Raw genomic sequence first — 24,179 nt, 5'->3', positions numbered from 1 at the left:
AGGCTCATTTAAGACGGCTGCAAACAGCGACCGATTGCCAGTCGGCACGGCAATCGTTATGTGACTTCGAAACTGCCATTGGAGATGAGGGTCAAGCTAAAATTAGCCGAGAGTCAACTGCTACAGAGCCTGCGAAGGATGCCATTAACGATGACAAGTCAAATAGGCCGGCAAACATGATTACTAGTATGGTAATAAGCTACATATTACCATAATATAATAATTGTAACCAATCAATCTGGGATGCCGGGTCCGGCGTCTCCACTCTCTTTGGAGGCAATTTATGGGGCTCTTATAGCATTTGCCGCAACATATGCGGATACAGTTTTTAAGGGGGACTGGAAAGATATGCATTCAACCTACTTAGAGACACATTCGATATTGTTACATGAGCGGTCAATACCTAATGCTCCCTAATGTAGGTGCTCCCGCTCTATCAGCAAGGAAACCTAATCCGTATGAGAAAATAAAGAATCAGTCGACAGCTTGGGAACGCAGAGGATGTCTAAGTAATGCAACCCGAATATGCATAAGTGATACATATCTTTCATAAACGGTGCTCTGTCTATATTTAACCCCACTCTTTTCGGCACAGGATGCACTAATCTAGGTCGCAGTCAGCTCGGAGCTACCTTCCTACCCACACCTCATTACCATGAACACACTCCCAGGAGCACAAATCACCAACCGGAGCACAACTGGAGCACATGTTTCACAGCTGAAACACCAATCGGGAGCGTCAGACTGCCAGGCGGTGGTGGCTGCCTTAGATGACCGGCGATCGGTCGGGAATTTTTAGAATAGCTCCGGTCAAACATAAATAAGAGATGTACGAGTGGGGAATTCATTTGTAGGCTGGTGTGAGCGCTGTTACAGTTCTGTCCGTCCGCCTGTCGATGATGAATTGTCCACGAGTCGAGAGGAATTACACTTTCACATAGCCGCGCAGAGGTCGGGGAGACGGGCAGACACGGCTGACCGACTGGGGCTTCGAGGACTGAGGACTGGAAGACTGAGGACTGAGGACTGAGGACTGAGGACTGCAGGGAGGATTGGGTAATTGAGGAACGAGGACTGATCAATTGAACAACAGACTCGAGGACCGGGGTCCGAGGACTGAGGACTGTGTAGGACGGAAAACTGCAGAAGGGACGACGATGAGGACTGAAGGAGAGAATCGAGTGGGGAGATGAGAGAATCGATTGATTGAGTGGGGAGAGGAGAGAATCGATTGATGACCGAAAAAGGAAAGACGGAAAGTCAGGGCGAAATGGCTTAGGTATTTGGTTGAAAGAAGGAAAGACTCTGCTCGTTGTATAGAAATTGGCGAGCCAATCTCGGCCGCTGGTCAATTTGGGTCTGATTTCCTAAGTACAAATACAAGTAAAATACAAGTCTAAGATTTAAGCCTAATGGGTACATTATCCCCTTTTCTACTAACTTGACGTAAATATGAATCGAGGCCCTCTACCTGACAGATCTGTTGGAGCAGGTCCCGTCAGCCACTGCAGCCGCCCGGCGCTGCCCCCATTCCGTGAGCCTCGCCACTACACCGGGCAGCACGAGAGGACATAAACAGGTATCATTTGCCCGCCAAACCGCACGGGCCAAATTAACTGGAGCTCGATATACCCAGCCGCTGGTTTATGGAACATCAGCACAGTCCAAACGGACCGTTCTGTCCGATAATGGAGCGAGCCATTTCCTCTTGTTCGAGCCTTTAGGCAGGACAAAGGTGCTGAGAAAAAAGTGGCAGCAACTGACAGCACAGCTTGTTTGATATCGTCGCGCTCATCGATGCGTGCTAAAACGAATACCAAAATTCATCTAAGAGACTCATCAAAAGTGGACTGCTGAGTGAGAAGCGTAGGCATACATTTCAGATATCAGATTTTGTAGAAAACTCGCCTTTTCGAAGTCAAGCGCGCAGTTCTTGACATTTTTTCCGCTAAGGTAAGCGCAGTGGGGCCATCGCAGCCAAACCACGCGCACCAAGCTCTCTAACTCCGCTGCAAAACTAATGCAATTAATGCACGCCAGCACGGGGCGTGTCAACGATGTGTAAAACAGTGCTAGCAGGCCGGTTAGGTCGGCTAAACGCCGCGCGGGCACACATCGTGTCCGGCCATTACGGCTGATTAATATAATTCGCTGGCCGGCGGCGATGACAGTCGAGCCATAAAATGCCGAAATGATGACCAACACTAACGACTGCCGACACGAACGGCTGCACTTATATATACGGCGACGGCGCGCTGCTCTCCTCAGAGTTGGGGGGGGGGGGGGCACGTCCCACCAGATACGGTCACCGTTCGGGAGCTGCTCGGCCGAGCACGCGGAACGGTAGAATGCACCTGGGACTGCCGAAGAGAGCGCAGAGTCGGCCAGCAGTGTGCTCTGCCGGGATACTACCGGCCCGATGAGCCGCATCCCGTTTACAAAAGATAATGTGTGCATTGATATAGGTAGAAGCTCGAAACGGTGATGATATAATTTACACATCAGTCAAGCTGATGTTGTTATATACTTCCTTCCACTGGCTGTAAAGGTCGTGGAAAACGAAAATAGGTATGGTTTCCCGTGTCTAACAATATTTAAGCCGGAGCCCCAAAAACTGAAATCGAAGAATTACAAAGAGAATGAAGAAGCCCGAAAATAATATTATCCTTTATTGGGACACAAAATAGCGAAGATTTAAAAAAAAAAACATCGATTTCTCCCCTCCTGCGTGTCTTCTCCAGTGGTTCGCCACCTCAGGCAGCGGTGGTGCCCAGTATTGTGAAAACCACAGACAGCGGTACGGGCGGGTCTGACGCGACCCGTCCATGCACCACCCTCCCCCATCGGTCGCTCGTCAGGCCTTGTTCCTACAGCGGCCCACCTGTGTGTTCTGATGGACGAGCCTTGTTTCGGGGCGCGTCGGACGCCGTTCGGCCGGCCCGCGCGCCTTTCACCAGCTCTCGGCTCGCCGTTTTCGAGCCTCTCCAACATTCTCCGACGGCGCTTGGGCCGGCCGTTTAGCCGAGATCGTGAGATGCAATCACGTTGATGGTCGTACTGCACCGGAATCTTCTCTCATCGGCGTGGCCGAGCGCGGCGGCTTTTTAATCATGCCACCATCTCGGTCGTGTGATGGTCGGCCGGCGAATTATCCGCGCCATCGTTAATTGCAGGTCGGCAAACAGTCATAGGTCACCGCTGGCCAGCCAGTTAGTATTATCCGCAGACGGGGACGCGGGCCGTTAGCGGGCGAGAGGGGCCGACCGCGCCGCTATACGGGCTGAGATATGTGAGGGGCGAGCGGAGAGCGACGGGACCGACGCCGCTCGACACGACGGGTCCAGTTGACCCGGGACACGGCGCGGTACGGACCGGATCAGAGCCCAACCGGGAATCACCACATTCTGCTGAGGTACGACTGAATCGAGCGGTACAGCGAACCGCGTTGCCAGGGAGACACAGCTAATAGAGCGGGCGGTCAGATATGCATAGAGGAGCCGCTGAGCGATAGGAGTTTTGGGCTGGCAAGGTATTGGTCCACGCTTTTGAAGAAACCATCATGGCATCAGAACAGAACGGGCGGCAGAACGTCCGATTTGTTAACTATCACTGGACAAATGTATTCCACGCACCGTTCGTCTTCCGTTCAATCTGTCATATTTTTCCACGCGAGTAGCGGTGGCCATGTCTGCATCACCTCCTCGCGTTAGCCACTCCTAAGTAGATAACTCAGAGCCGCGGCAGCGTAGATGACAGCGGCGCCCCTCGCATTCCTCCCGCTAACTGCCGCCTGTCTCCCAGTGAAACCCAGCCTCGGGCGCGGCGCTACGCGCAATGTAGCTCGTTAGGCGCGGCGAAATCGTTCGCAATTGCCGCACATTTCATACACAGAACCTCGGTCGGCGGGCCAGAGAGCCTCCGCGCCGTCAGAGACTGGCAATTTTCTTTGCACGGGCAAAATGACAGCAGCGATGGCGGCGTCGGGGAGGCACGTTTGAAATGTGAACGCTGAAGGAAGTGTGCTATCACGTCCGGGAGGTTAGGTAAAAATGACCAGATTGCTGTCTTCTGGCGTACAAAGCCGTAATTTGGCGCTGCGCGAGGAAGGATAAAATACGTCAACGTGACGGACGGGGTGCGGCGGCAAAGCTGACTATGTGTTGGTGTTTGAAAGAGATGATGGTGCAAGAGAAATGCAAAAAGTTCCGACATGAAAGATCGGTACGGCACCAGCAAGTAAGCACTGAAAGTACCTTGGTAAATACCTTATACCTACACCTGTTCCGAGCCAAAGCATTATAATAGGTATTTAATCGAAATTTACGCACAATTTTTAGGTAAAACGAAATACACGCCACATATATGACATTGAAGTTTCGTTGTCATCGTAGTTGTTTGGACCCATGGGGGCACTACTCCGCAGGGCATATGCGGACGATCGAAACAGGGGAGAGCCCAACCATCTGGATCTGCAGACCTGTCGGCTGGCACAGCGCATCTCGCTCCTCCCTGAGGGGGCCGATACACCGCCCGAGTGACAGACTGACGGACTGTCACCCCCCCCCCCCTCCTGACCGACCGCGCCGGTCCCAACTGACCATTTTTTGCCTGCGGCGTCGTCCGGTGATAGGCGTTCACAATGGTGACCGGTCAGGCTCCGAAACAAACGATACTGGCCGCGCACAATACGTTCCGCTGACCATTGTCACTCCGTGGTCAGTCGGTGGGGTGGGTAAAAACGCCCCGGACAACAGCGGAACTGACCACTGATCGACACGGCGCCGTACTGACAACTGACCACCGACCTGTCGTGACCTCCAGCCATTGACTGACTTGTGGCCGCCGGCAGTGACCACCACTGACCTTTCATGACCTCCAGTCATTGACTGTGTCCTGTGGCCGCCGGCAGTGACCGTGGATGACCATTCTGACCTCCAGCCGGCACTGACCTCTGACTGCCGACAGTGACCAACACTGAGTGACCTATAACTGACTTGCACGCGGTGCCGCCGTGAGTGACCTTAACCCGGCACCGCCTGGGCTATTTCCGTACCCACGACAGCCTGGGGGGGGGGGGGGTCGGATCCGACCCCCCCTGTTATCTCGAGAACCAATGGTCGTATCGAGCCCCGCGAGGCGGCGTTCGAAAGGTCTCTACGAGACCTTCCCAAAGCACTCTTAAGATTTTAAGATTGAGGTCAACTTTCGGGTCAAGGTCAGGTCAAAGGTCAAATTCAGGGGTTTTGCATGATTAGGCTTACGGACAGCGGAATCGATAGCTGCTGCTCGAAACTCACCAAAAATGACCTCAAAGGCCTAGTGAAGGTACCATGTGCGTATAGGGGTCATACTAAGTACGGGTCAAGGTCAGGTCAGGTCACGAAAGGTCACGGTTTTCAATTTCTGCTACATGGGCGTGCGACACATGTTTTATGGCTTATTTTTCACGCCGAATCCGATGGTAATGATTATATGTGACCCCAAGTCACTGTGCTGGTGATAAGTGTGCATTGAAAGCATAAAAAATCGTTTATACCTACTATACGAGGGCTGAGAAAAAAGGTCAATTTTTCAACTTTTTATTTTTGACATAAAAATGCACTTTTCTAGACGAGCTTTGTCCAAGGAATCTAGTGGTGCCATTTGTTTTCACATGCGATGTTCAGAAGTGCCTCTAATTCACGAAAATGCTTATGACGTCACCATGCCCTATGCATGTTGGAGCTATTTTTTTACAATTTGGGGGTCAAAAATCAAGATAGAAAGTTGAAATTTGGGGCATCTAATGTTCTAATAGAGCTCTACAACATATACTCCGTTTTTTTGGAAATCCCTAAAATTTTGGATTTAATTAGCTGTTTTCCAAAAAATATAGTTTTTTGAATTTTTAGGGGTGAAAAACGCATTTTATGGAAAATCCGAGATAGCCATTTTAAAGAACTCGTTGAGCTGCGTCTTTTCATGTCCTTAATTTGCAATTTGCTTTAAACCCTGATTTTTGGCGATTTTTTAAACATTTACCACTTTTTGACTAAAAACGCCATGTAGTTACATCACTAAAATCGATATATCTCAAAATTTTTTGGAATTTTTTCTTAAAAATTGCACAGGAGACGTCAAATTGATAGGGGAGAAGGTATGCCAAGTTTCAAGTAGCTAGCGAAAGTGGTTCATGAGTTATTCAAGAAAAACGGAGGGGGGGGGGTCGGATCCGACCCCCCCCCCCAGGCGGTCGCGGGTTAACTCACCTGTCTCCAAGGTCTCCAACAAGGTCTCCACCTCCAACAGCCGGTAGTGACCACTGACCTGTCGCTGAGCTGCGGTGACCTCGAAGCGCCGACGAGATTACGCACTCAAGACCGTAAAAAACTACGTGTAGTATCTACGCATCGCAGCGGCCTAACGCCTTTCAGGTCAGGCTCAGGTCACGCTAAATCGACCGACTTGTTAATCAACAATGCTGCCATGCTGCTTCCAATTTTGGCGATAAAGGGAAATTTCACGTTTTTTTTCTTTTTTGATGAACTATGATTGTAGCCTAACAATCGTCTTCCAAGGTTAAACATGTGTATGAATTTTCCGAAAAAGATACACGTAGGTGAAAAATCGGGTCTGGATTGGCCAAAGGCATGGTTGCTCCTCTTACCCCTGTGGTCGCCAGTGAGGGTAACTCGCGCAAGACCGGCTATCATACAATGTACTTATACATATGTAGGCATGCCGTATGTACTCAGCGGTTAGGTATGAGCCCGTCGGGCGTGATGGTTGTGTTTCCGTCCCGATTTCCCGCGATGCCCAGCCGGGAACAGTGCAGTGTAATGTAACGTGTAAGAGTGTAACGTGATAGCATGCCTAACCGATGTTCGGCAAGTTCGGCAATTTCACCGCCCAGCTAACTAATTTAAAATTCGGTCGATATTCGGGTCATCTGCGGTGAATATTCTCCAGTTCTGGAGGTTGCGGCTACCCGTGTTTATTCATTTTCTCTGGTTTGTTACTAACACCGGCCACCGCACGTAAGAACGTAAATAGAGCAGCATCCCTCCTTCATTCCTTCCATCCTTCCGATCTCCACCCACCCTCCACATCTAAAAAAGATCGTCCGATTTTCAGCGGTGTGTATTTAAAGTTACCAAGAACCTACACTGCGGCAGAGGCCGCACACCGGCTTACGTCGTCTATAAACATATAAAGACATATTACACAGTTTCATCCCGCGGCCGGCAACAGAAGCAATCCGTCGCTGACCCAACATAATTAATATTCATACGATTCCCGTATACAATGATGGCGCCCACTTCGTTGAACCTTCCTGATTCGCGCCTGCCCAAGGTGCGCCGACCAGTCGAAATCGCTCCACACACCAACAAATAGCCGGGATATGCTTTGTACGAATTTCAGCGATCGGTTTCGTCGATGAGACTACGAATTGATTGCGCGTGCCGCGTGCGACCCGTCGGTCATGGCAGTAGTTTTCGGACGGGACTGCTGTCTCTCTCTCGAAGCGGGGGTCTCTCTGCACTACACGCAGGCCGTCGCTGCCGTGGGGCGCCGCCCTCGAAGCGTTAGACAGAAGCCGGCGCCGCGCCCGCGTCCCCGACACCAAACCAAGCGCTGCGAAGTACTTACAAGCGGCGCGGCGGCGCCCACGGCGGCACGCCGCTCCCGTAAGGCACACTCGCGAGTAGTCACTGACGGCGGCACACACGGCAGACAGACAGACAGACGGGGCGTGGACGGTTGGTGCAGCGCGCGGCCGAGCTCCCTTATTCTATCGGCGCGCGGCCAGCGGTGGACGGGCCGAGCCGTGGGTCTCCCTCCTCTTCAAGGACCGGCCGCGGCCGAGACTCGTCTTAACCTATCGCTCATTATCGGCTACGCCTTACAGTTAGTCTATACAGCGGTCTGGGCGGCCGGCGCGCGGACGGCGGTGGCCGCGGCCCAGCGGCCGGCCTCCAGGACCGCGGGTCTCGGGACGATGGTACGTCGATCGGTGAGGGTCCGCCACTGCTGGCGGAGGCTGGTGTAGCCCCCGAGGGGCACACAGGTCACGTTCGGGTCAGGTCAATCTGCTGTGGCACTTGGTCGCCTTCCGTAGGCAAAAGGCTTTCTAAACGATACATTCCGCTCACAAGTACGCATTCCAGAACACTTACACACCATGCAACAAAAGTGATTCACTAAAAGCACAGATCCAATCAACAGAGGCATGACAAACATGGAAAAGGACCGAAAAGCGCATCCATATCTCGTCATCACATCATCCATGATCTCGTCAACCATCATTATCAACATTTCGTTTCACAACCCGCTAAAAACACCCACAAATTGACACACCCCGACCCTTTCCCCTTGGATTTGACACTGGTCATTTCACTGCGCTGGTCCATCCCCGGGGCCGAGCGACGGACGTACATTGTACGTACACCTCTGTTCTGTCGGTATCTTCAGGTCCAGGTCGCCGGTCGACCACCCAAAACCCTCCGGCCGCTGCGGGCCACAGTCTCTGACTAGCACCAAAACTCGGCCTGTCGGCCGCCCGCGCCGGGGCCACCCCTCGGGGGCGGCTCAGATGGGCGGCGGGCCGCGCATATAGCGCAGCTGGGGCGTCAGCGACATGCTCAGGTTGTTGAGGTTATCACAGCAGTGCGGCTCCAGCAGGCAGGCCACGCAGAAGCAGAGCATCAGCGCCAGCTGGAAGGGCAGCGCGGCGCGTAACACCCGCCACAGCCAGCCGCGCCGGCCGCCGCCCGAGCGGGCCGTACCGGCGGCCGACAGCTCCCGGCGGGACGCCGAGTAGCTCTTCCTCCTGCAACAGGGAGAGAGGGGACCGGTCAGAGGAGGAGCCGACACCGACACGCCCCCGGGGCCCGACCAAAACAACTCGGTCACTGTCCGGTTAGCCGCCTCGGTTACACTCCTCGATAGGCGAGAGCAGCCGAGATAAACCGCGCCATTAACCATGCGCAAAAAAACCTAATTACCAAGATGAAAAGACACAAAAATAATCGGAGACAATTATTTGCTGACGGCACGGCGGTGTGCGCGCGGGACCCGCCTGTGTGGACCGGCCGGGGGCCGGCCACGGCACATAGCTCATCGGGCAACATGATTTACGCGCACACACGCTCATGAAGTAAATAAAAACTAGTAAATAACGCATAAATTATCCCGGTTTAGCGTTCCTTTGGGCTGAAAATTATGCATTGCAATCGGCCACCCGCGGAGCGCTGTCGCAGCTCGGAAATTTACGTCCCGGCGACGCCGGCTTATCCATTCGGCGACTTTTTATCGCAGCCCGCGTCGAGCATCCGTTTTTTAAACGATTTATGGCCGGACACTCCCTGCCCACGGGCGGCTCTGCTCTGGCCCTCCGCGAGATCGGCGCGGCCGCTCTGCCTCCTGCTCCGCCGCCGAGGCTCGCTCACAGCGAGGACGGGCAAACGACGCTCGGCCACGAAACAGTAGCGGCGGGCGGCGGCGCCCGAGGGCGGCAGTCATTAAAACGACATTTGTGTCGGGACGGGAGTGTGGCGGCCGGCCCCGGCGGCCCGGCGGCGAAGGGTTGAGCCGCAGCACGCGCCGCGACCGCCGGCGCCGCGCCGCGACCGCCGAACACTCTGTAAATCGTCGGCCTGCTGCCTCGGAGACATAATGGCCGGCGAGGAATGTCGTCGACGGAATATCGCCGCTCATCCGTTACCGAGCGGCGGCAGAAATTAAAATTTAACGACAATCATCCGCACAATTACGGCGGCCCAATTAACTGAGACAAGATTAAACACCCGTCTAATTACAAACAGAATTAAACGGGACGCTCGTTTGGCGAGCGCTGTTGTTTTACGGCAGTTAAAGCGCTGCTGAAGCGGTTCAGCACTTGTAGTGACGACCGAACGGTCGACAGGGGAGGCTGCTGACAGCGCGAACCGTAAATACCGAGCACTAGAGGCGATTCGGAGGAGAATGGAGTTCAGAGCAATAGGAGGCGGAACTTAACAGGAATGCGAAGAATATCAGCGAAAAACGGAGGTAAACAAAACAAAGTTGAGCAAGTGGGGCAGGTAAGGAATTATCACTACATTTGTTCTTGGAATGGCGAGTAATATAACGCGTGCCACTCGGGACCCCAGTCCCAACCACAGTGACTAAAGGTGCCTCTCCGGCCCGTAACTCCGGCCCCACCCCGGACCACCGTAACTCCGGACGCCTCCCCGGCCCGTAACTCGGGCCGCCGCTCTGGCCGACACCTCTCACCCAGCCCGGTGGCATTTAACAATTCATGCGGCGGCGGTGTCGGCGGCGGCGGCGGCTGCCGGTAGCCATCGACCGGCCGCTAATGGCACCATCTCTATTCGGCCGGCGTCACCCGTCTCTATTCGAGCGGCGGCTGATTCCGGCGGGCCGCGGCGCGCGGACGCGCTCCCGGCAGAGGTGGGAGGGTCGGGGCACGCGCCACGCCGCCCCTGGGATGGCAGCGGTGGGGTGGTGCCAGTCAGGTCAGACCGGACCGGTCGGGTCACTCAGTGACCGGTCCCCGTGACCCCGCGGTCGGTCAGAGCTCCGTGAAGGCGCGTCACCCGTCCCGGCTTCCGTCACGAGTCGGTCGCCATCCGGCGGCATTCGTGGCGCGCGCCGGCACTGGCGCACCGCGCGCCGCGCGCGAGTGCACATGACCGACCCGACTGACCAGTCACTCATCGAGCGTCAGTCGCGGTAGAGATCAAACCCACGTCCCCGCACGACCCAGCTTGACCGATCCGGATTCCGTCAACCAGGCGCCACTGCAGGTCATAAACCACAAAAGCACCCGGGGTAGCCGCCGAGACGCAATAGCATTCGCACTTTGAGGGCGTTGTAAGAAGTCGGAAACAGTCCGAGGGTACGGGGTAGCCGTCCGATCGGCTCACAGGTAATCCTCCGAGAGAGCTGGAGAGATGTTTACTTAAGCCGCTCAAACGACCTAGCCATTTCCTGTGAGCCAGCAAAAACGGATCCTTGTGCGGAAGTTGGTCTGTCAGGATTGAAGGCTATCAAAAGATGACCGCAGAGTAGTTTCAGGTGTTATCCAATTTGGAAATAGCGTCGGGCTTCAGTAAAACAAAACCAGTGATTGGCAGGGGATTGACTTGAGTTTTTCTTCACATTTCCGACAAATTTTGGAACACCAGTATGCTTAAAGATAACCATCCTTTCACCGAAACAACACTTGTCAGGGCTCAGTCAGCTTCAGTTCCCAGCTACCATCTCCCAGCCACCCATCAGCCCTCAGCCTCCAGCAACCAGAAGCCAGCAGCCAGCCCTCAGCCGCCAGCTCCCAGCCTCCGCGCCAGCCGGCCGGCCGTCGGCCACGCCGTCCACAGAGGAATGCCAATGAGTACCGATCGTCGCGGCGCTGTGAGCGGCGACGGAAGGCCGGACAAAGGCCGCCGACCAGTGGACAGACCACGGGGGGCCGCGCCGACACGGGCCGCACGCGACCAGCTACCCATGGGGCGCGCGGCGGCTCGCGACCACCTACCCATGGGGCGTGTGGCGGCCCGCGACCACCTACCCATGGGGCGCGCGGCGGACGGCCAGCGACTGGGATATCAACGCCGGTCGGAGTGGAGACAAATTGCGGAGCGTACTATTAGAGAGCGGCAGTATAAACATGTTCTTAATTAGATTCAGCGCAAACATCGATAGAGATGTTGGAACTGTATTGCGTGATTGCGATTATGAGAATGATATTGTGGGAATGCGGTGCATGCGATCGCACGGAGGCGTCTGTTGGTCGCCCTAACTCTGTCAAACATACCTGAGCGCGGTGCTGTCGGCGGCGGAGCAGTCGCCCTCATCTCCGGGCTGGTACTGGCACGTGGTCTTGATGACCAGGTCCCGACACGACTGCTGCAGGTCGCGCAGTTCGCTGGTCGCCGAGGACAGCGTCTGGGGGTGTGGAGAGGGGGGGGGGGGGGGGTCAGTCAGCAGTCACCAATCAGTCGGCAGTCAATCAGCGCTGAGGGGCTGACTCAGCAGGCGTTTCAGTAATCAAATCACGGCGGCTCGCCCAGCCGGTCAGAATTGGCATTCACGACCGTTCGCTGGTAACAAGCGAAGCTACTACAAATGGTTAGTGGACACTGGTCAGTGGACAGAGAGGTAGTAAACATTAGTTATTAACAATCAAACCAGTGAAAGTGACCACAAACCACTCGCCGAGTCGCTGTCACACAAGCCACGGGAGGGGGCTCTCATCACCGCCGTGCCGACACCTCACTGGCCAACAATTCAGCGGACAAATCACATGGCTGGCCGGCGGCGGGCCGAGCCCCTCACCCTCAGATCACCGGCTTTCACAGCCGCGGCGAGGGAGTGTCCCGGCTCACAATTTCCCCGGCATGCGCGCCTGCATTGACGGCCGATTCGCACGTATTCCGCCGGCCGGCGCACCACGTGAGGACTCGCCGCTGCATACACCACTAAAAGTCAATCGCCAGGATTGAACGGCACGCTCCCAATAATATACACAACCAGGTGATATACAGCCGGGTTTTCCGAGCCGGGAATGGTGCTTCGCGCCGCGGAGGCGGCCCCTCAGCGCAGTCGGCCGGCTCAGAGGCCGGAGCCGTCCGGACAAAGCGGTGCCCAGGGCCGCGCTGTCGAGCGAGACGACTCGATGACTCGAGACTCTGAGATGACTCAGCCGGGCGACAATGGCCTGTCAACGCCAATTCCGGCCAACAAACCGTGTCGGCGGCCACTGGAGGCCGGCAGCGGCGACCCAGCGACGACACAGAGACGAGCGGCGCGATCTGTGTCAAGTGATAATGATCGTCACCTACTCCCCGGTCGGTTACAGTGAGCGGAGCTGATTGAAGCTGCTCGCTAGGACAAGGGCACAAACGCCGTAACGTGGCTGAAAGTGGGTTGGGGCCACCGAATCTGGCCATCGAAACTAGGCACTCGATTCGACACTAAAACCCTTCACCCAGGATCACGGTCATTGCCGGCAGACACCGCTACTTCGTCACCTTTTTCTTCGACTATCAATGATCGCTTAGCATCTCTCCTCGCCTCCACAGTACCGGTCTAACACATTCCACACCCTCTTCGCCCCCTCTCTCCTCCTGCTTTCTACCCCTTCTCTCCTCACTCACCGTTTCGATGTCGTTCCAGGCGGGACTGGCCGGGCTGACCAGCGCCTCCAGGTCCCGTGCCATCCTCCTCAGCCGCCCCAGCCGCCGCTCGCGCTCACTGAGGTCGTCCGAGCAGGCGCTGTCGTAGCCGGAGGTGCCCTCGGAGAGCTCGTCCAGCGACGGGGTCGACAGCGGGTCCGGCAGCGACGCAGACTGTGGGGAGAAAAACATGCATGGTGAGGGGCCATAACTTACAGGGAACATCGCAAAACACACATCACATACACTATAGCCGGTGGGACATTCACCGGAGATACATGAGCAGAGTAAATGTGTATTACAAACGGATTACAATGCTGTACGAGTAGGAAAATGCCTTCTTTATTACGCATTTACTTGCTCATGTATTTCGCCATTCAGAGACAGGGGCTGACAAACCAGCATTGAGCGGACATCCTACCACGCTAGAATCTCTCAACTCATCGCTCATGACTTCGAAACACCTTACATAATCCAGACCAGTCTGGGAGATGCAGGGATATGAGCTGTGAAACGAGGGGAGAAGTGCAAAGGAGAAAGACCGGGGGAGGAGTTGGCGCTGAGGAGCGGCCCCATTTATCACCTCGGCCGAGGTTAGCCCGTTTACGTTAACGGCCGCCGCGATCGGGGCGTTTACGGTCGGCAGTCAGCGTGTTTACTGGCCATCGCCGGCACCGATGGCCGACCGCGGGCCAGGCTGACGTCACCAGGTCAGCACAGGTCACCCTGGGTCACCCGAGGTCAGCGGCGGGTCAGCCGTGAGCGGGAGCGATCCGCCCAGCGCTGGCCGAGCGGCGAGCACAAAAGGCCGACCCCCAGCCGATGGCAATTTGCAGTGGGCAAACATAGGCGATCGTAACTGGCCGCAGCGCACCGCAGACTGCCGTTAACATCGGCTCGTCATTGTAAAGCGCCCCACGCGGACACGGGAGGCTGCGGTCGGCCGCGCGGGGGCACAGGTGCGGCAGAACAGATCACACCGGCGCGTCTGTTTTATTAGCCCATTCAGGTTGTAGCGTGACGCAAGGATGAATGTGAGCCGTATAAGTGTGAGTCAGCTTCAGCGTCGAGCTGTGAACCGGTGACCCAGCGTTGGTCATAGCCGCCGGCATCTGATGCCGGCAGGGCCGAGTTACACCCTGCAAGTAGCTGGGCCGGGCATGACGTATGGGAGCATGATTGGCTGGTTATGATGTGAGATATATGACGTATGACAGCGCGATTGGTTGGTGATGATGTGAGATGTGTGTCTGCGAGCTGTGGATGTGCCAGGAGGGGGATTGTGAGTTTAGTTGGCTGGAAGGTGTAGAGGAGAGCAGAATAGATCTTCTTCTTGTGCTGGACGGTGACTTTTAAGTCAGTACGACAAGCTATTTCGGCCTTCTCGACTAAGTGTTGTGATTATGTCTGACGTAGAAGAGGGCAGTGGTGCACCGGTAGCTGGTACCAATACCATGGAACCAGAGTTTCCTGCGCCTGCATTCGATCTGCGGGCAATACCGGAGTTCGACGGCAGCGGTGACGTCGTCAGATGGCTGGAGCAGGCGACACAGCTGTGTGCCCTGCGTCGTGTGTCACTGGCCGCTGTCATACCCACACGCCTGAGGGACCAGGCGTACGAGGTGTGGGCCACCCTCTCCTCCACCGAGCAGCGGGATGCTGCAATCGTCCGCCAAAAACTGCATCGTGCATTTGCATTGGGACCCGACGCGGCTATGTATGAGCTGTATCACCGACGTCTACAACCGGGCGAGTCTGTGGATGCCTACCTGGGATCAGTCAAGCGGCTGATATCCCTCATAGGTTCAGTGTCCAACGAAGTGATGACGACGCACTTCCTGCAAGGTCTGCCGCCGGAGGTGCGGCTAACAGTACGTAACAGTGCTGGAGATGAAACTCTCTCCTTGGAGCGAGCCGTCGCCGTCGCTAGGTCAACGTTGGCGATGGCGGCCAGGGAGAGAGCGACTGCATCGGTGGCTGTCGTCCAGCCGCCGCCATCATATGTACAGCAGCAGCGGGGAGCCAGAGGGACGGGTCGCCGTCCACCACTGCGGTGTTGGACCTGTAACCAGGTAGGCCACATCGCCCGGCTCTGCCCAAACGGGCACGGCGACGGCGCTACATCAGCGCCACGGGCTCCGCCGTCGCCAGCTGCCGCAGTGACCCAAGAGCCCCCATCATCGACATCAATGTAAATGGGCGCAAGTGCCGAGCACTCGTCGACACAGGGTGCAGCGAGACAGTGGTGTGGAAGGGCATGGTGTCCTGCTGGGAGCGGAGTGACGCCAGCTTGGTCGCTGTCAACGACAGCCCGGTGCTGTGCTGTGGGCGGGCTGTGGTCAGCCTTGGAGTGCGCGGGGCGACAGTGAGTGTGCGGGCGGTCGTCGTACCGGCCCGGTTGCTGGGTGTAGACGTGTTGCTGGGCATGACCGGCATTGACGCCCTGCAGGGCGTGAGTGTAAGTGGAGGATCCGTTCGCTTCGGGAGCGACAACCCAGTTGCGAGCGTCGACACGGCTGCTGTGGTGCAGCGTGAGGCCCCGCCGGAGCGGGAGGTGTGTCGAGCGGTCGACACGGCTGCTGTGGTGCAGCGTGAGGCCCCGCCGGAGCGGGAGGTGTGTCGAGCGGTTGACACGGCTGCTGTGGTGCAGCGTGAGGTCCCGCCGGAGCGGGAGGTGTGTCGAGCGGTCGACACGGCTACTGTGGTGCAGCGTGAGGCCCCGCCGGAGCGGGAGGTGTGTCGTGCGGTCGACACGGCTGCTGTGGTGCAGCGTGAGGTCCCGCCGGAGCGGGAGGTGTGTCGAGCGGTCGACACGGAGCCGGAGCTAAGGATTGACGAGACTGACTTCACGGCTGTGTTCGATGATGTGTGGACAGTCCGTTGGAAATGGGCCGGTGGCGTGGCTCCGCCCCCGCTTGGAAACTCGATAGCTCAGTACGGTGTGCCGAGTTGTGCGCGTGAAAAATTCGATGCAGAGCTGGCGCTGTGGATTAGTGAGGGCTGGCTGCGCGAATACGATGAGACGATGTACGGTCCCGCACAGGGATTGATCCCGTTGATGGTGGTTACTCAGGCAGCGAAGGACAAGGTGCGGCCGGTGTTAGATTATCGGGAACTCAATCAACACCTGACACGTCACACAGCCGACGCTGACGTCTGCGTGGAAGAGCTGCGAAGGTGGCGACGTCACGGACGCCGGGTCGCTGTCCTGGATCTGAAGAAAGCTTTTCTTCAGCTTCGTGTGGACCCGGCCCTGTGGCCGTACCAGACAGTCATCGTGCAAGGGCGGCGGTACTGCCTGACCAGGGTCGGCTTTGGGCTCAGTATCGCGCCTCTGATCATGAAGGCTGTGGTCAGGAAGGTGCTCGCACAGAGCCCCGGGTTGGCAGAGGCAGTGCTGCCTTACGCCGATGATCTGCTGGTCAACGAAGCGGTGGTCTCGGCTGATGAGGTTGCCGAGCACTTCGCTCGATTCGGGCTCACATGCAAGCCGCCGGAGCGGGTCGCGACCGGTGCACGTATGCTGGGCCTTCGTGTCGCCGAGAGCGACGGGCCGGCACTCCAGTGGAGTAGGGACGGGGAGTCACCAACGCAGGCTCCACCCGTGCTAACGCGGCGATCTGTCTTCGCGTGGGCCGGCCAGCTGACATCTCATGTGCCGGTCGCAGGCTGGCTGCGGCCGGCCGCTGCATGGATGAAGCGGACTGCCAACCGCCTCAGCCCGGACTGGGACACTCCGATCGTCAGCGAGGAACTACAACGTGAGGTGGATGAGGTGTCACGGCGGTTTCGAGCATGTGACCCGGCACGCGGCCAGTGGTGTGTGACAGGGACGAGCGTCGTGGTGTGGACCGACGCCAGCTCCATCGCCCGCGGTGTCGTGCTCACTGACCCTGACACGGGCGCCATCATCGAGGACGCGTCCTGGCTGCGTGCCGAATCGGAGAGGGACGTGCACATCAATATCTCAGAACTGGATGCCGCTCTCAACGGTGTCAACCTGGCGGTAGCATGGGGCTTCCGTCGCCTGACGCTCCGGACAGACTCGGTGACGGTGCACCGCTGGCTGAGTGACGCGCTGTCGGGTAAGGCAAGGCTGCGAACCAAGGCGCAGTCCGAAATGCTTATCCGACGGCGCGTGGCTGTTTTCCGTCAGCTCGTCATCGAGTACGAACTGGAGGTCACTATCGAGCTGGTCGCGTCAGCGGTCAACCGTGCTGATGAGGTGACGCGGGTGCCCAACGCCTGGCTGCAGACTGCCGACCAGCCAACCACTGATTCGTCCAAAGCACAACCGGTGGCTGTCGCTGCCATCACAAGTGCCTCAGCGAGTGACATCCGCACCATCCACGAAAACATCGGTCACCAAGGAGTGAGGAGAACGTTGTGGTACGCCCGACGTGAGCTGGGGGTGAGGCGGGTGTCAAAACCAGCTGTGCGAGACGTGGTCAGACGATGCCAGACGTGTGCCTCGATTGACCCGGCGCCGGAGCGCTGGCCCGGTGGGTCACTCGGAACAGAACGCACGTGGGATCGCCTGGCCATGGATGTCACCCACGTGCACGGCCACCCATACCTGACGCTGGTGGACTGCGGGCCGTCGAGGTACGCCATATGGCGACGGCTTCGCCGGGCAGGAGCTCTGGAGATTGTGAGTGAGCTGGAGAACGTGTTTCTAGAGCGTGGAGCCCCGGCGGAAATACTCACGGACAATGCGACAGAGTTCCGTGGCCGGGTCATGTTAGCGTTCGCGGCTCGCTGGGACGTATCCATCCGGTTCCGCGCTGCCTACGAGCCCGGCGGGAACGGCATCGTCGAGCGCCATCATCGTACCATCAAAGTGATGGTGGCCCGGCAGTCCTGCTCCGTTGCTGAAGCAGTCCATCGATACAACGTAGCACCGAAGGATGGCAGTGACCCGGCCACAGCTCCAATCAACGGGGTGCTTCGACACCCTGGCCGAGACGTTGACGTGACGCCCCGCAGAACCTCAGACGAGCCTGGTGACGCCCTGCCGCTGAAGAAACCCGGTGTATACCAGGTAGGGGACATGGTGTGGGTTCGGCGGCGGGGCGACCGATGTTTTGTAAAGTCAGACGAGGGTATTGTGACAGGCGTCGTTTCGGCCCAGACAATCGAAGTCGATAATGTCCCACGACATGTGCGAAACCTCCGACATCGGTTGACCGTCCCTGAATGTCCGAGGCCAGGGGCTCTGCGAGCGCCAACGGTGGAGTGGTCTGATGACAGCGAGTGTGATGGCGTGTGTGTGTCGCCAGCTCCGAGTGATGTGACGGAGTCGGACACGCGGCCGCCCAGCGTCGCTCAGTCCCCGGACTCCGATCCACCGACCGGGTCCGATGTGTCCGCAGACGAGAGTGAAACGTTCGTGCCTGCGACGCTGCGGCGTGGTACGCGTGTTCGAAGAGAGCCGGAAAGATATGGCGATGGTGTGCCAGAGGATGTAGTTGATGCGTTGATTGAATGACATGTAACATGTAGAGTAATGTGGTTCTTCAGAACCAGGGGGTGATGTAGCGTGACGCAAGGATGAATGTGAGCCGTATAAGTGTGAGTCAGCTTCAGCGTCGAGCTGTGAACCGGTGACCCAGCGTTGGTCATAGCCGCCGGCATCTGATGCCGGCAGGGCCGAGTTACACCCTGCAAGTAGCTGGGCCGGGCATGACGTATGGGAGCATGATTGGCTGGTTATGATGTGAGATATATGACGTATGACAGCGCGATTGGTTGGTGATGATGTGAGATGTGTGTCTGCGAGCTGTGGATGTGCCAGGAGGGGGATTGTGAGTTTAGTTGGCTGGAAGGTGTAGAGGAGAGCAGAATAGATCTTCTTCTTGTGCTGGACGGTGACTTTTAAGTCAGTACGACACAGGTATCGAGCACCGGGGGGCGTTACTGTCAGCGGGCGTGTGTTAGATCTGCGCACCAATGCATGGACGGAGCAGGGGCTCGCTAAACGTCCGTTCACCCGCCGCCATAGCCCCCGGCTCCACGCGGAGAGCGCTCGTACAGAAGCAGCGACAGTCACCCCGGCAGAGCCCCACCTAGCGTTCCGGACCGGGCCACGGCGCTATCACCACCATTCGCACACAATCAACGGCGGCTTTTTACAGCCGGCGCTGTTCAATTACCAATTCAGATGGGCGGCCAGTGCGTGCCCGTTTCCTTCTGGCCAGAGGTGGGAGCCGCGAGGGGAGAGGTCTGTCCAGGGGTCGGGCCGCTGCATACCGTGGAGGGTCGGCTAGGGGACACTGGACAGCGCCGTTCCCAAGAGGATGGCTCGTCTCCAAGAGCGACAAATGGACTGAGAGCCAAAGTAGAATAACACCGCGGCGGCCATCTCACAACCATCCACTCCGTAGCAGCTCCGTAAACACCCACCTCCGTCTGCTGCTGCAAGTGCAGAGGACACCCGGTAATACCAGGTGACGCCGCCGAGCCGCGCGCGACACCCCCTCCCCCTCCACCGCGCGTCTGATCCGACACCGGCAACACCACGCGACACCGACTTCTTGTCGCGTCAGCTATCAATAACGCGCCCGCAGCCAAACCGGACAATGCGCCTATTTTGACGTATGTCCAGCCGCGCTTGTTTGCAAAGACGGATTACCATAATTTTTGCCGTCCGAAAACACCTCGGCCGGCGCGGGTGTGACCGCTGGGCAGGTGCAGCCAGCGACCACCGAGGGACGAATCGCGGCGCGGAGGCCGATCAACCGCTGCCGCAAACAATTTCTTACCGGCTCACGGCCGGCCGGTCGGCAGCGAATCGAGCTCGAATAGCCATAACTCACGCATCAGGGAATTAATTGGGCTCCGGACCGGCGACCGGGCGCTGCATGCCGGCCGCGCTCCCAAAAACCGGCAGCAATGCGCCATAGCTCACAGTCGGACAGCGGCGAATGCTCCGAGTGCCACCGGCCGGGCGGCCACTGAAAGGGGGCGGCGCCGAGCGACACGCTGATTTATTCGGTCTGATTTAGGGCCGGTTCGGCAGCCGGCCACCTCCACTACCGTCCTGCGGTGCTATGGAACTTATGAACAGTCTCAGAGCGGTGCTAAATCATCGCATCCACCGTCGGCGTGGACCCGGACGAGCTCGATTTATGGGCCGCGCGGGGGTGCGCGGGCAAACAAATACCACCCCGTCGGCGGCACGCGGGAGGCGCAGTAACGGAGGTCACCCACGGAGGCGGAGAGAAGGCACCCCCGGCCGAGGCCGGTGTCACAGAGCCGTCCTTACACACGGCGCTGCCTCGCAAATCGGCGCCGGCACCGGCGGGACAGCAGCCGGTGTGACGGCGGCGACACGCGCGTCGGACGGAGGTGTCGGGAGCGGAGTTTACTACCGACACCGGGCCGCCGCCGCCGCGTCAGCCGCCGCCACCGCGCGAGTTATCGGCCCCGCAGCTCTGCCGGACGGACGGACGGAGCGGCGGGCTGCTCTGAGGAGCCCCGACACTCGGACACGGACAGGGACACGGACAGGCGGACACCTCACACTGTCCGCCGGCCCGGCACACCGCCGCGGACACAATGGGTGGTAACGGGCGGCGGCGGGAGGGCGCCGGGTCGGCCGGTGGCCGCGCAGGACGGCACGGCGCCTCCCAGAGCGCTGCCGCCGTGTCTGCTGTCGTGTCCCGTCGCGGCACTGTCGCAGGATTGTCGCGCGGCTGTCGCAGCGCCGCGGTGCATCTGTCGTATGATGGCGCTTACGGTTGCGCTGAATGGCCTCCCACTCTGTTCGTCAGAGAGCGACGTCCACTAAAGGCCGTGTTACACTGCCGAATTTTGGCCACGACCCTGTCGCCGAATCACGTCGTGTAGGAAATCGGCGAACAGTTCACCGACAGAGGTGAACAGTTCGCCGACAGAGCCCGATTTGAAGAAAACGGGTGGGGGCCCCCCTAATCGTGCTCGGGTTGAAGCTGATCCATGCTTCGGCGAATATCGCGAATGAATGGCGAATCTGTTGCGAATAGTCGGCGATACCTTGGCAACAAGTCGGCGCACGCAGCGACATGTCGGCGGCGACTCGGCGACTGTTTGGCGACCATGTTCGTTTATTATAAGTCCGGCGAACGGCCACGAAATTTTCATTTTTCATGAAATATTCGTGGCGGTCGTGACGAACCGTAAAAGTCGCGCGGTGGACAACGACTGGTCTGCGAAATGCCAAGACCGTGGAAGAAAGATCCCGAATCGGTCCGCGACATAGGATGACTTGCATATTCGTGCACATTCGTGTATCCAAAATTCGGCAGTGTAACAAGGGCTTAACTTAGCCACGTCACTCCGCGCAGGCCAGTATATCATCACAGCCGCTCCCCACCGCCCATACTCGGTCTGTCCCCTCACAGACCGGTCATCTCTGCCCGACAGCACAGCCCATCCCTCGGCTTTAGGCAACGCTAGACCTCAACAAGAGGCTTGGTACGACAGTGTCGACAGCATTGCTCAGGGTCATGCGGATCAACGGTCATGATAATCATGGAAGGCCAAAAAGGAGTTAGGTAAAACATCGCAGCCTGACAAAGTTTAAATCTGATTTTCATAGCAAACAGTCGTCTCAGTATCAGCACAGTACCAGAGCTCCTCACCCCGGCACATACCTTATCCTCCTCCGCACTGCCGGGAGCAGCCGCGGCGGCGGACTCTGCCGTCTCTGTGGGCAGTCGTGCCGACCTCTCAGTCAGCACCCGCGCCACATCCTGGACCCGACTGCCGACATCGCCTCCTGTCAGCAGCGCCTCTCGCAGCAGACCCAGCTTCAGCCGGTCTCCCTCGAGCACGGCTGTGAGCTCGGCCCGCGCCGCCTGGAACTGACGCCACGTGCACTGGAGCGCGCTGAGCTGCTCCAGCTGAGAACGGGCCCTGCGAACACAGCGAGAGGGGAGAGGGAGTTAGATTGGAGCAGAGCAACACATACCGGGGAGCGGAGTTACACGATAGGCGACACTTCTCACTGGGAAAGCTTGACAGAGGGAGCATTCTTCAACTAGGAGAGGAAAGAAAACATCTTACCCACTAAGAAAGCTGAGGGAAAAGGAAGTCTGGGTTCAGTTCAAAAGGACATCAGAGATATAAGTGTAGCAAAACACTAGCCAAGGCAGTTTTTAGTAAAAGCGACAGAGCGTGAAATAGACCGTGAACCAAAACAACCGACAACGCCGACCGTTTTGGCAAAGGACATTTTCTTTCGGGTCACGTCTGCATCCGGCACATTATGCAGTTTCCACAACACAGAAACAGCAGATTTTACGGAAAACACTCCCTGTGGCCGCGCCCCAGCATCCCGTTCAGTCTGGGTTCCGAGAACTCGGCGTCACCATCGTCCCGAGCCTGCGTCAGAGGAGTGGACTGGGGGCGTCCCTGTCTGTCACAGACCTCACCGATCCGCCTCTGCCTATCTCTGTCCGGAGAGGGGTCGCGCTGGCCAGGCGGTGACCACGGTCTGCATTATCCATGAGCCGCCGGGCGGGATGCGGAGGACAGTACCGGCGAGCGGAGGACAAGAAGGGGTGTTCAGACCGACCAGTGGCGGGCCGGCTCGGTCGACACAGCACCGCGCAGTTTTTGTCGTCACCGCGCCGGCCGGAAAAAGGGCGCCGTAAAGGTGTCTCAGGAGGAGTGACAGGTCGAGAGGAGGGGGAGGGGGACGGCGCGGTCAGATTTACAGTCGCCGCCGAACGGCTCTCACCGCGGCCCGGTCCGCCGCCCGCGCCGAGCACTGGAGGGTCGCCACACTCGGGCACTCGAGCACTCGGGAAACGGACACTCTGGCGTGATAACACCTAATGACAACCGGCCCTAATAGCCGTTATACGCCATTATCCCCTTGCGTCGGCCCGGTTTGGCAGAGGCCAGCTTTTACATTAATTATCCCGGTGCATTGAGCCGGCGTCGTTTTTATTTGGGTGTCGGAAGGTCGCGCCCCGCGCCCTCCCAGATCTCACAGGAGGCGGCCGAGGACCGGGCCCGACCGGCCCAGAAAATAGACGAAAGACAGGGGGTCTGTTGTCGCCGGCACCAACGGACACCCCTCTAAACAAGGCGCCCCGAGAGGGCCGCCGGCCGCGCCGGGCGCGTCACAAAGGCGCTAAATCTGCCGCCCGGAGGGTCGGCGCAGCGCTATATAGGTTAGTTGTGCGCCGCGTTCGCCCGCCAACGGCCGCATCTGTCGCGCGACGCGCCGTAAATAACGCGCCGACATCGCCGCCGGCGCGCCACCGAGCACGACGCGACGCGGCAAAAACGACGCGCGTCGAGCGGTGCAAAAACCATTCACCGGCGCTGGTCCGGCGGCGTCCGAGTCTCCGAGTCTGGTCGGCCGGCCCGGTAGCGGTGTGGCGCGTCGGCACGGGAGCCGGCCTCGCGCCGCGCTCCTCATTACCGCCGTAATTAACTCGGCGCATTGTTTCGCGCCAGCACAGTCACGCCGGGCGATGATACGGCGCCGCGCCAAATTGATAGGCGGTCGGCGCGGATAGTGCCGGTTAGAGCGGGTGCCCGGCACGCTCTGAGCCGCCGCCGCGCGGCGCCCGTTCACCCGAACCGCCACCCGCTCCCGCTACCGACTCGGCCGGCGCCTTATCATTTTCCCAAAAGTTACATAGCACATTTTTGCCGCAGCCGGCCGGCCGCTCGCCGGTGCATAGTCATTGCACGGCAATCATCCGCTAGCAGCCAGAAAAATTAACCACTTGTGCAAGCGGTCAAACTAAATAAACAAATGGTGGCCGGCGCGGCGCGGCCGCGGGCGGCGGCGGGGGAGCTTTGTCAGGGCCGATGGCCAATTACTGGCCGCCGATCAATGGCCGATATGTGGCGATGAAAGGCGCGGCTCGCCGCCTCCGCCGCCAGATGGCCGCCGCGCGCCGCAATCGCCTCCGGCCGCGCCGCCGATCGCCGCCAGCTTTTGAATAAATCCAATTTTTGTCGGCCGACGCTGAGGCGAACTCCCCGAGGCGAAATAAATCCGAGTGCCAATCATTTGCCGGC

General features: G+C 58.2%; 1 protein-coding gene across 3 annotated transcripts in view; it reads right to left on the bottom strand.

Annotated features, from left to right (window-relative positions):
* Positions 1 to 7,101: 7,101 nt before the first annotated feature.
* The window catches only part of LOC122386575, a 232,675-nt gene continuing 215,597 nt past the window's right edge, over positions 7,102 to 24,179 (bottom strand). For all 3 annotated transcript variants that reach the window (XM_043375873.1, XM_043375874.1, XM_043375875.1), the window contains 4 exons: positions 21,791 to 22,052; positions 13,140 to 13,331; positions 11,798 to 11,928; positions 7,102 to 8,809 (listed from right to left, as the gene is read on the bottom strand). In XM_043375873.1, the coding sequence (XP_043231808.1) occupies positions 8,569 to 8,809; positions 11,798 to 11,928; positions 13,140 to 13,331; positions 21,791 to 22,052 (826 nt within the window). In that variant the 3' untranslated portion in view covers positions 7,102 to 8,568. The remainder of the gene's footprint in view (positions 8,810 to 11,797; positions 11,929 to 13,139; positions 13,332 to 21,790; positions 22,053 to 24,179) is intronic.

This window comes from Amphibalanus amphitrite, unplaced genomic scaffold (genome assembly GCF_019059575.1).
Source record: "Amphibalanus amphitrite isolate SeventyFive unplaced genomic scaffold, NRLGWU_Aamphi_draft 000256F_arrow, whole genome shotgun sequence".
NCBI lineage: Eukaryota > Metazoa > Arthropoda > Thecostraca > Balanomorpha > Balanidae > Amphibalanus > Amphibalanus amphitrite.
Note: the sequence above shows the minus strand (reverse complement) of the source record. Positions and strands in the feature narration are given on the sequence as shown.